Raw genomic sequence first — 14,663 nt, 5'->3', positions numbered from 1 at the left:
AAAAATAGCTCAAATAGCAGCACTTACCAGTGAGCTGCCTCTATTTTTTCAATTGTATTTATTTACTAGCAAGCTGGTCTCGCTTTGCTCGACATTTTTAATTCTAAGAGAAACAAAACTCAAATAGAATTTGAAAATCCAAGAAAAAAATTTAAAGACTTGGTCTTCACTTGTTTAAATAAATTCATTTATTTTTTTTTTACTTTGCTTCTTATAACTTTCAGAAAGACAATTTTAGAGAAAAAATACAACCTTAAAAATGATTTTAGGAATTTTAAACACATATACCTTTTTACCTTTTGAAATTCCTTCCTCTTCTTTCCTGACAATTTAAATCAATGTTCAAGTTTTTTTTTTTTTATTATTGTAAAGAATAATAAATACATTTTAATTTAATTCTTCATTTTAGCTTCTGTTTTTCCGATGAAGAATATTTGTGAAATATTTCTTCAAAATTATTATGATTAAAACTCAAAAAAATATTCTGGCAAATCTAGAAAATCTGTAGAATCAGATTTAAATCATATTTTAAAGTCTTTTGAATTTATTTTAAAAATTTTGTTCTGGAAAATCTAGAAGAAATAATGATTTGTCTTTGTTAGAAATATAGCTTGGTCCAATTTGTTATATATTCTAACAAAAAGCCGATTGGATTTTAACCTATTTAAAACATGTCATCAAAATTCTAAAAATAATCTTAATCAGGAAAAATGACTAATGATGTTCCCTAAATTATTTTTAAATTTTTTCAAAAAGATTCAAACTAGCTATTTTTTTCTCTTCTTTTTTTTCGGTTGAATTTTGAATTTTAAAGTCGAAATTGAAGATAAACTATGTTTCAAAATGTAAATTTCATTTTTTTCGTGTTTTCTCCTCTTTTAAAACGTTCAATTAAGTGTTTTTTTCATCATTTATTCTCTACAAAAAAACCTTCCATAGAAGGAAAAAAAATGTACGACGGAATGACAGACAGAAATACCCATTTTTATATATATATATATACAGATTTATTTATTAAAGGTAAATTGAGCAAATTGGCTATTTCTGGCAATTTATTGAAGTGTGTATCAAACTGGTAGCCCTTTGCATTAATCAGTACCCAAGAAGTAGCTCTTGCTTTCAAAAAGGTTGGTGACCCCTGATCTAGATCAACATTAGGTCCATCTGTCAATATAACGTTTTTAAAGATTTAAATTGTATTCCCTTTTTGTCCAAAAAAACCCCTGTTTTTTAATGGAAAAAACAAAACAAAATATGCAATAGTTTCCCCCAATAGAATTTTAAAGTGGAATATTTGAGATTATAGAATAATTGGAGCCTTAAAAATGTCAACACATAACACCATTGATTTCAATGTGTTATTATTTTTTTAGCAATGACACAAAAAAAATCGCACTAAAATTATTGGGGATCCAAGAGTCCTACTCATTAAAAATAAAAATAAAATATTTTTTTTGTTTACTTTAAACACAACCGTCTTGAGATCAACTTCAGATCCATCTGTCAATTATAACTTTTATTGTTGTTTATGTTTTTTGTTTGTTCTTTTTAGGCCCTTCTTTGGAAAAAAAAAACAACAACTTTGTTTTTTATATGACAAACACAAAATATGCAACATTTTCCCCCCAAAATATCTCAAAGTGGAATATTTAATGTGACATTGATTTTGATTAATTATTATTTTTTTAAAGAAGCTTTGTGTTATTAGAGTCAACATTGCAACATTTTCTTGTCACATTTCACCTGCTTACTCTTTTATACCACTTTTTATGGGTTTTTTTTTTTTAATCGTATTTTTAGAATGTGCTTAGGGCCGTTAAAAAATTACCCGCGGGCTGCAAATGGCCCCCGGGCCGCACTTTGGACACCCCTGATCTTACCTCACTGAATACCACTGACTTTCACACTGTCATGAGCTTTGGATTATGACCGAAAGGACAAGAAACGGCCAAAATGAGTTTCCTACGCCGGGTGGGTCTCTCCCTTAGAGATAGAGTGAGCAGTTCTGTCATCCGGGAGGAACTCAAGGTGAAGCCGCTGCTCCTTCACATGGAGAGGAACAGCTTCCCTGCTTAGGCTGCTGCCCCCGCGACCTGACCCCGGATAAGCAGAAGAAGATGGATGGATTGTTGCATTTTTGTTGCGTTTCACTTGATTGTAAAATATTTGGATAGAGAGGGGGGGTGACGTTTATATGTTGTCAATATTCAGTGTTTTGTCCTTCATAGTTCATTTTGTAAATCCCCCATTCTTTGTTTTCATGTACATTCTGGGTGTCCCATTTAATAAAAAAATGTAAAATTCCATTCCGTTTTAAGGACATTTTTAGCATTCAAGATTGAGACTTTGACTTCCATTTATTGTTATTCAACTGTGAGCTTTACAGTACAGATAAGAACACAATTTTGTTTAATTAACTGGTTGTAGTGCAGTATAAAAGAGCAATAATGTGCAGATATAAATAAATAGATGACTGTACAGATAAATATATTGCACTTTTGCATATGCATCCACGTTTATGGATGTATGTTATATTGTCTTTATATTCCAGCAAGTTAATCCGTTTCTGGGGGGAATTTGGGGGATGATTATTAGCAGTGGTCTCCAACCACCGGGCCGTGGCCCGATTGGTACTGGGCCGCAGAAGAATTTTTTATTAATTTTTATTTAAAAAAAAAATATATATATCTATATATATAGATATATATATTTTTTTTTTATTAAATCAACATAAAAAACACAATATACACTTACAATTAGTGCACCAACCACAAAAACGTCCCTTTTTCATGACAAGAAAAAAAAAGAAAGAGAAAAAAGTTGTTATCACCAGGAAAGATGAGATCACCTTCCTAGCTTCCATTCTAGAGGCTAATCTTTCCTCTGATAAAATGGCAACCAAGGTCATCAAAAAGGTCAACCAAAGAACGAGATTCCTCTACAGCAGTGGTCCCCAACCACCGGGCCGCAGAAGAATTTTTATTCATTTTTATTGAAAAAAAAAAAAAAAATACATTTATTTTTATTTTTTATTAAATCAACATAAAAAACACAATATACACTTACAATTAGTGCACTAACCACAAAAAACTCCCTTTTTCATGACAAAAACTTCCCTTTTTCATGACAATATATGTATATATATTTTTTTAAATTGTTTTATAATTGTTTTTAATTGTCAATATATATATATTTTTTTAATTGTTTTATTTTTTATCAAATCAACATAAAAAAACACAATATACACTTACAATTAGTGCACTAACCACAAAAACTCCCTTTTTCATGACAAAAATGTCCCTTTTTCATGACAATATATATATATATATTTTTTAATTGTTTTATAATTGTTTTTAATTGTCAATATATATATATATATTTTTTTTTTTAATTGTTTTATTTTTTATCAAATCAACATTAAAAACACAATATACACTTACAATTAGTGCACTAACCACAAAAAACTCCCTTTTTCATGACAAAAACGTCCCTTTTTCATGACAATATATATATATAGATTTTTAATTGTTTTATAATTGTTTTTAATTGTCAATATATATATATTTTTTTAATTGTTTTATTTTTTATCAAATCAACATAAAAAAACACAATATACACTTACAATTAGTGCACCAACCACAAAAACTCCCCTTTTCATGACAAAAATGTCCCTTTTTCATGACAATATATATATATATTTTTTTTAATTGTTTTATAATTGTTTTTAATTGTCAATATATATATATATATATTTTTAATTGTTTTATTTTTTATCAAATCAACATTAAAAACACAATACACACTTACAATTAGTGCACTAACCACAAAAAACTCCCTTTTTCATGACAAAAATGTCCCTTTTTCATGACAATATATATATATTTTTTAATTGTTTTATAATTGTTTTTAATTGTCAATATATATATATATTTTTTAATTGTTTTATTTTTTATCAAATCAACATTAAAAACACAATATACACTTACAATTAGTGCACTAACCACAAAAAACTCCCTTTTTCATGACAAAAATGTCCCTTTTTCATGACAATATATATATATTTTTTAATTGTTTTATAATTGTTTTTGATTGTCAATATATATATATTTTTTTTAATTGTTTTATTTTTTATCAAATCAACATTAAAAACACAATATACACTTACAATTAGTGCACTAACCACAAAAAACTCCCTTTTTCATGACAAAAACGTCCCTTTTTCATGACAATATATATATATATTTTTTTTTTTTTAATTGTTTTATAATTGTTTTTAATTGTCAATATATATATATATTTTTTAATTGTTTTATTTTTTAGCAAATCAACATCAAAAACACAATATACACTTACAATTAGTGCACCAACCACAAAAATCTCCCTTTTCATGACGAAGAAAAAAAAAAAAAAAAAAGGAAACCCCCCCCCACCCGCGGATACAAAAAGGTTGGGGACCACTGCTCTACAGAATCTCCTCTCTGGTCAACAAAAGCACCTTGAAGATTCTAGCGGGAACTCTCATTCAACCCTTCTTCCATTACGCTTGCACCTCCTGGTACCCCAGCACCTCCAAAACCCTCACAACTAGACTCCAAACATCCCAGAATAAGCTAGTCGGGTTACTTTTAGACCTCCACCCCAGATCACACCTCAATCCAACCCACTTCTCCAAAGTGGGCTGGCTCAGGGTGGAGGACAGAGTCAAACAACTTGCACTGAGCCTGGTCTATAAAATCTGCTACACCGACGTACATGTCAAACTACTTCATAACCACAACACCAGGGGGAGCTCCACAAAACACGTTAAACCCAGATTCCCATCTAACAAAGGTCTTAAGTCATTCTCTTTCTATGCCACATCAATGTGGAATGCACTCCCAACAGGTGTAAAAGTAATGTACATACTATGATGATTAACTTGTGTGATGACTGTATTATGCTGATAGTATATATTTGTACCATGAATTGATTAACGTGGACCCCGACTTAAACAAGTTGAAAAACTTATTGGGGTGTTACCATTTAGTGGTTAATTGTAGGGAATATATACTGAACTGTGCAATCTACTAATAAAAGTATCAATCAATCAAGTCAATTATAAGATGTCTAAAGTTGTGGCAACCAGCTAATAAAAAATTAAAAAAGCCTATTGATTTGCACTTTGTTTATTTTATATATATATATATATATATATATATATATATTGTATTCTATTTTTGTTACTTTGAGTTTACAACCCCCTGGCGCTGTTTTGAAGTGAAGTGAATTATATTTATATAGCAATTTTTCTTCAAGTTACTCAAAGCGCTTTACATAGTGAAACCCAATATCTAAGTTACATTTAAAGCAGTGTGGGTGGCACTGGGAGCAGGTGGGTAAAGTGTCTTGCCCAAGGACACAACGGCAGTGACTAGGAAGGCGGAAGCGGGGATCGAACCTGCAACCCTCAAGTTGCTGCACGGCTGTTCTACCAACCGAGCTATACCGCTAACTATACCGTTTTGTACTGTTTTTATGTTTTGTAATGTTTTATACTGTTGTTGGATTTATTTTGATTATTGTTTCTCAACTGTTTGTAAATGTTGACATTTATAAATAAACATTTAAAAAAACAAAAATAATAATAATATTTTTTGTAATGTTTATACTGTTGTTGGATTTATTTTGATTATTGTTTCTCAACTGTTTGTAAATGTTGACATTTATAAATAAACGTTTACAAAAATAAAAATAACAATATTTTTGTAATGTTTTATACTTTTGTTGGATTTATTTTGATTATTGTTTCTCAACTGTTTGTAAATTTTGAAATTTATAAATAAACATTTAAAAAAATAAAAATAATAATGATATTTTTTGTAATGTTTTATACTGTTGTTAGATTTATTTTGATAGTTTTTCAACGGTTTGTAAATGTTGACATTTATAAATAAACATTTAAAAAAATAAACATAATAATAATAATATTTTTTGTAATGTTTTATACTGTTGTTGGATTTATTTTGATTATTGTTTCTCAACTGTTTGTAAATGTTGACATTTATAAATAAACATTTAAAAAAATAAACATAATAATAATAATATTTTTTGTAATGTTTTATACTGTTGTTGGATTTATTTTGATTATTGTTTCTCAACTGTTTGTAAATGTTGAAATTTATAAATAAACATTTAAAAAAACAAAAATAAAAATAATAATATTTTTTGTAATGTTTTATACTTTTGTTGGATTTATTTTGATTATTGTTTCTCAACTGTTTGTAAATGTTGAAATTTATAAATAAATATTTAAAAAAATAATATTTTTTGTAATGTTTTATACTGTTGTTGGATTTATTCTGATTATTGTTTCTCAACTGTTTGTAAATGTTGACATTTATAAATAAACATTTACAAAAATAAAAATAATAATATTTTTTGTAATGTTTTATACTTTTGTTGGATTTATTTTGATTATTGTTTCTCAACTGTTTGTAAATGTTGACATTTATAAATAAACCTTAAAAAAATAAAAATAATATTTTTTGTAATGTTTTATACTTTTGTTGGATTTATTTTGATTATTGTTTCTCAACTGTTTGTAAATGTTGACATTTATAAATAAACATTTAAAAAATAAAAATAATAATAATATTTTTTGTAATGTTTTATACTGTTGTTTGATTTATTTTGATTATTGTTTCTCAACTGTTTGTAAATGTTGACATTTATAAATAAACCTTAAAAAAATAAAAATAATATTTTTTGGAATGTTTTATACTTTTGTTGGATTTATTTTGATTATTGTTTCTCAACTGTTTGTAAATGTTGACATTTATAAATAAACATTTAAAAAAAAAATAATAATAATAATTATAATTTCCCCTCAGCCACCGATGGGGGCAAAAGTGGCGCACTACATGAGAGACCAGCCAGAAAGGAAGAAGAAGAAAGGACTTGGCAGCGACCAATCAAATGCGGGCCGGGGAGCGCGGGGGCGTGGTCACCCGAGTGAGCTTGGCAAACAAACCGCCAAGACGCAACAAACACAAACAGAGCCGCGGGAATAAAGTCTGGAAAGAATCAACCGGCAACAAGATGGCAAGAAGAAGTGATGATGATTACAAAGGCAAGTCTTACATTTCACTTCCGGGGCTTAGGTTTCCATTTCCCGGGAATTGCAGTGTTGACGGTTTCATTTCCTGTTGATTATTGCGCAATAGTACAGTGACGTCACGCACCATGACTTGAACACGTGATCAATAACTGCATAAATGTCGAAATGAGTCATTTTCTATTGTTGTTTTGTCCCCTCAGGCCGCACACAGAGGCTCGCATTTAGAGAAATGTCATCAGCTATGAGCAGCCAAGTGAGTACATGTCACCTCTACTATTATCTGATATCAAACACGGTATCACACTCACATCCTGTATCATCCAATTGGATTTTTTCCAGTCACAATTACCCATTGTAATATTCGAGGCCGGTAAGTTTCTATTCCAAGGAATCAACTGGTGAAGCTGAGTCATTAGTAAGAGGAGTCTACAAATTCTAAGGAAGAGAAGAAAGCAGCTCGTATTATAAAATTAATTGCTGCGCGTTTGTTATTATATTTGTAACAATAAAAAAATATTTTCAGTAAATAACAAACTTCACCTAAAATTCTTTTTTTTTTTTTTTTTTAAACCTTCGACCCATTTTAGTTTTTAAATGCATAAAAACACCACATACATTTATTTTTTTTGCTTCAAAGCTTTTTGACTTTGTCAGGAACCTCTTTGTCAACAAAATAAAACATTTTAATTTTTTTCACTAAATTATAAAATGCTCTGGTAGAAATTATGCCCTTGGTGTTGTTAGGGTCGGTTTCGACCCGGTTCTAAAAATAAGATAAGAGCCAAAACTGAACACACTGACAGCCAATCATGTGAGCTTTAGTGGATTCTCATTTGACCTTGTTATCCTGTACTAAAACAAACAAAAGACGGACATTAAAAGTGTCACTTTTTGCCACTCTGATTTTGTTTTTTTATTACTTTTGGAACTAGTAATCTATTTCTCTTGGTTTCATTTGCTTGATTGGTTGTTGGTTGTTTGATGTTGGATTTCTGTTGCTGAAAAAAATACGTATTAGCCTTTTTCTTGAAGTAAATATATATGGGTCGAAATTGACCCGTAACACCATAGATGTTACTATAGTTGAAATTCTTAAAATAAAAAAATAAATAAAACACATTTATTTAAGAGATGTGTTCTAATGCCGCCTAGTAATAGTTAGGTAACACAAAAACCTTTTTTTTAATTTATATGATTCTCTTGAGGTTCGTTTTACCATTTTTAAAAATTGAAATCAACAAAAAAAGGCCCAATGGCCCAAACCAAAAATATTAAAACCAATATTTTCAAGGATAAGGAAGCCTAACGAGGTCACCAAGAGATGAGAAACAAATTGGATGATAGATCATTGTTTTTAGTGTATTTTACAGCTGATTTAAGACATGGGTCAAAACCGACCCCTTAACATAAGAGATGGTAACAGAAAGCTAACACAAGAGGAAGCTTAAAGCACATTACTCTAAATCAGGAAATCGGGAAACAAATATTTTGAAATATATTTCCGTAAGAGCCATATATTTTTTTTAACACTGAACACAATTAAAAGCGTACATTTTTAAGTAAAACCAACATTTCTAGAGTATAATAGGTCTCTTATTCTTTGTAATTGTTATTCTGAAGCTAACTGTGGCGGGGGCGTGGCCCGCGGGCCTGCAGCAACAGGTGCGTGGATGGCCCACCTGGGCCTTTTTATCCAATCACCTGTCGCTCTGTTATAAGCAGCAGCCAGGAGGAGGGACGGGGTTGGGGCTGGAAATACAATTGCTGGAAAACTGAGAGATTTATTGAAAAATAAAACAATATTGCAACCCTGAAACAGGCTCTCATGTCGGTGCTTGGGGGTCTGAAGAACCCCCAGGAGGGCAAGCCCCACACTAACCAATAATGAATAAATAACTTCTTACCATTGACGCAACTTCTTGAACAGGCGCGGTAGGGAACGGATGGACGGATTAAAAATGCATGAGAATAATTTATATTTTTAACACTGTGATTACAAGTGGAATTATTCATTACTTATCGTGTTGAGCAACGTCAGCTCAGATTTATCCGAGAGCCAGATGCAGTCATCAAAAGACCCACATTTGGCTCTAGAGCCAAAGGTTCCCTACCCCTGCTTTAAATGGAAAAACGGTACTATAGTTGTTTTTTTAACTGTAAAATCTATTTTGATTGATTGAAACTTTTATCAGTAGATAATCCGTACAATTGACCACTAAATGGTAAAACCCCAAGAAGTTTTTCAACTCATTTAACACCTGCAATGAGGTGGTGACATGTCCAGGGTGTGCACCGCCTTCCGCCCGGTTGTAGCTGAGATAGCCACCAGCGCCCCCCTGCAACCCCAACGGGAAAGCGGTAGGAAATTAACGGATGGAACTTGTTCAAATCGGGGTCCTCGTCAATCAATTCATGGTCGTATAGTTTGTTGTTTCTTACTATAAAATCTATTTTCCTTTATACATTTTACAATTTGATAAATAACTTGCTGTAATATAACTCAGGCCTGGGCAGTTATTTTGACTCGAGGGGAGGGGGGCACATTTAGAGAAAAAAAAATGTGTCCGGGGGCCGGTAGATCTGATTTTTTAGAAACACTAATACAAATCCTTTCCATGAATTGGTTAACGTGGACCCCGACTTAAACAAATTGAAAAACCTATTGGGGTGTTACCATTTAGTGGTCAATTGTACGGAATATAAAGTTTCAATTCTAGGCGTCAAACTCGTTTCGCAAAATATTATTTTTATTAGCGCATGTCTAGAATTTCCGCCGGGTCAAACCCGTTTCGCCAAATAATTAGCATATGCCTAGAATTTCCACCGGGTCAAACTCGTCACGTCACAAGTGACACTTCACCTGTCATCATTTTCAAAATGGAGGAGGCTGATTTCAATCATTTGAAATTGCATAAAGGGAAGAAGATTAAGAGCTATTCAGTAGGATTTAAGGTCCAAGCTATTAAATATGCTAAAAAGAACAGTAAGCAGCTGTGTTTTATTAATATACCGTAGCTGCGTGTGTCAAATATGAGTCATTAAATGACTCCCGCCTCCTGTTGGTAGAGGGCGCTAGTGATCCTTCTTGCGACTACTTGGCTGCAGAAGAAGTGACAAGAGTGAGCAGCGTGTTTTAACATGGAGGATTACATATCTAAAATAAAACAGTTTTTCTAAACTGGACTTTCAATGGAAGCAGGAGGTAATAAAGGAAGATCTCCATCGAGACAGAGAGACTTTTAAAACCGAAGAAAGATAATCGATGCTTTTGAGCAGAAGGAGCTGTGCATGGACTTCATTTATAAGTAATAACGTTTTTTTAATTAAATGTTACATCACACTCAAATTTATAAGCACAGGCCTAAATTTACCGCATGCCTTTGGTAAGCAGTACATTTTAAGTTAATTAGCGCCCCGGCAACAATTCAAGGAAATACGGTATTACTATCTGCACTGTTTTGCTCCTTTATCTGACACTACAAGCAGCTAATGCAACAAAATGTTGTTCTTATCTGTACAGTAAAAATCAAATGTTAATGACAATAAAATAAGCAAGTCTTGAATGCTAAAAACGTTATGACAGACCGCCTTAAAACGGAATGGAATTTTACATTTTTTTTTACTGAATGGGACACCCAGAATGTACATGAAAACAAAGAATGTGGGATTTGCAATATTAACTACGAAGGATAAAACACTGAATATTGACAACATACAAATGCCACAAGATATTGTCTTGACCCAAGAACTACCAAGCGAAGAGGAAGCAAGACCCGACTCCCCTCCAGGGGCCTCTTTTCTTTGAACTGTTTCACAACCTTTTCTTTTAACTGTTCTGTAACCAGAGACGATGGCCGTTTATGACCCCCTTCCCTTAGAAACAGCTGTTGCCATGTAATCAGGGAAAGTCCAAATAAAAGAAGAGGCGTACAATCTTTCGTCAGAGCGTGGGACGACACTGTACAAGTGTACACGCGTTTCTCCTGTGATAGCAAAATGACTTATACTTGTTTAAATAGATGATGTTCTTTGAACTGGGTACCAAAGGTTGTTTATTAGGTTTAGGAATGTGACGATCTGCAAGAGGCCTCTAATCTGATTGGGCTCTTTCTCCTGTGTCTTTGATGTAACATGTGGACTTTAGTTGACCTGGGCATATGTGTCATTTATTCTTGACCCCCAACAGAGCTAAATTGTTCCCCTTTCCTGAGTGAACCCCCCCTTTCTGGGCAAACGACACCCTCTCCTTCTTCACAGGACTTTGGGTATTCATTCCACTGGTGTACTGTATGTAAATGAGCATGGAGGGTGGGATTTCTGAGAATGTATAATTGTCATGTCAAATTCTAAAGGAGTTAGAACAAGCTGGAACGAACGGATGTGTCGTTCTGGTTTGGTCTCGCTTTTCAAAGCTTGTTATTATTTGTTTGTTACTTTAATAAATCATTTTAAAGCTATTTGTCACTGAAGGATCGTCTTTAAGAAATTTCCACGACACTCCTCAATTGAGCCAAATTTTTTTCTATCTTAGTTTAATTCCTTGCTTCTTGTCTTGTTTGATAAATGTCATCCGTGTGTGAACCTGACACATGACCATAGTAACTAATTAGATGATCCTAGTAACTAATTACAAACCCCGTTTCCATATGAGTTGCGAAATTGTGTTAGATGTAAATATAAACAGAATACAATGATTTGCAAATCCTTTTCAAGCCATATTCAGTTGAATATGCTACAAAGACAACATATTTGATGTTCAAACTCATAAACTTTATAGAATTTCATGGCTGCAACACGTGCCAAAGTAGTTGGGAAAGGGCATGTTCACCACTGTGTTACATCACCTTTTCTTTGAACAACACTCAATAAACGTTTGGGAACTGAGGAAACTAATTGTTGAAGCTTTGAAAGTGGAATTCTTTCCCATTCTTGTTTTATGTAGAGCTTCAGTCCTTCAACAGTCCGGGGTCTCCGCTGTTGGATTTTACGCTTCACACATTTTCCATGGGAGACAGGTGTGGACTGCAGGCGGGCCAGTAAAGTACCCGCACTCTTTTACTACAAAGCCACGCTGTTGCAACACGTGGCTTGGCATTGTCTTGCTGAAATAAGCAGGGGCGTCCATGATAACGTTGCTTGGATGACAACATATGTTGCTCCAAAACCTGTATGGACCTTTCAGCATTAATGGTGCCTTCACAGATGTGTAAGTTACCCATGCCTTGGGCACTAATGCACCCCCATACCATCACAGATGTTGGCTTTTGAACTTTGCGCCTAGAACAATCTGAATGGTTATTTTCCTCTTTGTTCTAGAGGACACAACGTCCTCTGTTTCCAAATATAATTTGAAATGTGGACTCGTCAGACCACAGAACACTTTTCCACTTTGCATCAGTCCATCTTAGATGAGCTCGGGCCCAGCCAAACCGGCGGCGTTTCAGGGTGTTGTTGATAAATGGGTTTGGCTTTGCATCCATCCATCCATCCATCCATCCATCCATCCATCCATTTTCTGCCGCTTATTCCCTTTCGGGGTCGCGGGGGGCGCTGGCGCCTATCCCAGCTACAATCGGGCGGAAGGCGGTGTACACCCTGGACAAGTCGCAGGGCCAACACAGATAGACAGACAACATTCACACTCACATTCTAGGGCCAATTTAGTGTTGCCAATCAACCTATCCCCAGGTGCATGTCTTTGGAAGTGGGAGGAAGCCGGAGTACCCGGAGGGAACCCACGCATTCACGGGGAGAACATGCAAACTCCACACCGAAAGATCCTCAGCCTGGAATTGAACCCAGGACTGCAGGACCTTCGTATTGTGAGGCAGACGCACTAACCCCTCTGCCACCGTGAAGCCCTTGGCTTTGCATAGTAGAGTTTTAACTTGCACTTACAGATGTAGTGACTGACAGTGGTTTTATGAAGTGTTCCTGAGCCCATGTGGTGATATCCTTTACACACCGATGTCGGTTTTCGGTGCAGGGATCAAAGGTCCGTAATATCATCGCTTACGTGCAGTGATTTCTCCAGATTCTCTGAACATTTTGATGATTTTACAGACCGTAGATGGTAAAATCCCTAAATTCCTTGCAATAGCTCGTTGAGAAATGTTGTTCTAAAACTGTTCGGCAGTTGTTTGTGAATTACTTAGCATTTCATGGAAGCTGCTTTTATACCCAATCATGGCACCCACCTGTTCCCAATTAGCCTGCACACCTGTGGGATGTTCCAAATAAGTGTTTGATGAGCATTCCTCAACTTTATCAGTATTTATTGCTACCTTTCCCAACATCAAATTCTAAAGTTAATTGTATTTGAAAAACAACAAAAGTTTATGAGTTTGAACATCAAATATGTTGTCTTTGTAGCATATTCAACTGAATATGGCTTGAAAAGGATTTGCAAATCATTGTATTCTGTTTATATTTACATCGAACGCAATTTCCCAACTCATATGGAAACGGGGTTTGTACTTTTTGGGGGTTTTATCATGAATGGTGCAAAATTGGTCATGGATTTAGATGAAGAGCTAAAAAAAAATACCCATTGTTTAATAGTAACTCCTGTCTTAGAGTTCCATGTTTGGCGTAAGGAGTGGACGCTCCCTCTTCATGGAAGCTCTGACCCTCAGATTACTGGGTAAGACCCCTTCAGCAACATCTGGTACATTTCTATTTCCAATAGGTCCAGAGTCTTCCTGACCTTGTCTTTGTTCGTGTCTGGCAGGTTTGGATTTTTACAGATCGGCCCCCGCCCCGGGCTTCTATTATGACAGCGACGAAGAGGATTGGTTGTGTTCCGACCATTTTGCGGGGCAACCTTTAGGTCCACATCCTCAAATACGACGACTCACCGAGGAGGTACTGGTTTCATGTTGATGAGCACGCTACACATGTTCTTTTGTATCGGGCGTACCTCGGTTTTCGCTCGTAATCCATTCCGAAGAAGGTCAGACGGAGACCGAGTCGTACAAAAGAAACAAAGCCATTTTCCTCATAAGTAGTAATGCACCGTATTTTTCGGACTCATCGTCATCATCGGCAGTCACTCGAAGAGAGTATGACGATCCTCCTGGTAGGGGGGTAAAGTGGGGAGACTGGTGCACAGACAGTCATCCTTGACAGATCCGGGTAAGGGTCCAGTGGCATGGAGCCTTCCTTCGCCATCCCATCCTCTGCTTGTTCCACCGTTGAAGTCTTGGGTCGTCATTTCCCCAAAACTGGGCGTGCCTTCATCCGCCATCCCAGTCGTTCTGGTGGTTCTCACATCTACCAGCACTAGGAAAAGAGGTTCGGGGGAGCCTGGCTGAACCATTCCTGCGGGGTACGTGAGAAACTCTTGGGATAAATGGAAGATTATGTGCCTCTCAGCCCTTTCCATCGAGGACGTTGACGACTTCTACTTATTTGGAGCTGTGATGGTGGGGCACTTGCTGATTGCTCTGGCGTATCGACAAATTCGGAAGACGATGGCAGCCACTCAAGAGGCCCAACGGCTGTTCAACGCGATGGAAGGATCGGGTCGGGCTGTGGGAACACAGTCTGGGGCGATTTCTGAGTTAAA

At 34.8% G+C, this 14,663-nt stretch overlaps 2 protein-coding genes across 10 annotated transcripts in view; one reads left to right on the top strand and one right to left on the bottom strand.

Annotated features, from left to right (window-relative positions):
* alms1 (ALMS1 centrosome and basal body associated protein) overlaps positions 1–14,663 on the bottom strand; it is a 172,784-nt gene that overhangs the window by 40,114 nt on the left and 118,007 nt on the right. The gene's annotated exons all lie outside the window — the stretch shown is intronic.
* Positions 6,935–14,663, top strand: part of si:dkey-33c12.4 (uncharacterized protein LOC560112 homolog) — a 37,601-nt gene continuing 29,872 nt past the window's right edge. For 3 of the 6 annotated variants that reach the window (XR_009804159.1, XM_061886535.1, XM_061886534.1), the window contains exons 1-4: positions 6,935–7,108; positions 7,297–7,349; positions 13,673–13,739; positions 13,827–13,960. Coding sequence is in view for 5 of the 6 variants with exons in the window: in XM_061886535.1 (XP_061742519.1) it covers positions 6,955–7,108; positions 7,297–7,349; positions 13,673–13,739; positions 13,827–13,960 (408 nt within the window). In the remaining variant the exon portion in view is untranslated. Of the gene's footprint in view, positions 7,109–7,296; positions 7,350–13,657; positions 13,740–13,826; positions 13,961–14,663 lie in introns of those variants that run through there. The other 3 variants (XM_061886538.1, XM_061886536.1, XM_061886537.1) reach the window with 2 other exon arrangements.

The sequence above is a fragment of the Nerophis ophidion genome, linkage group LG24, assembly GCF_033978795.1.
Source record: "Nerophis ophidion isolate RoL-2023_Sa linkage group LG24, RoL_Noph_v1.0, whole genome shotgun sequence".
Lineage (NCBI taxonomy): Eukaryota > Metazoa > Chordata > Actinopteri > Syngnathiformes > Syngnathidae > Nerophis > Nerophis ophidion.
The sequence above is the reverse complement of the archived record's forward strand: the minus strand, read 5'-3'. Positions and strand labels throughout refer to the sequence as shown.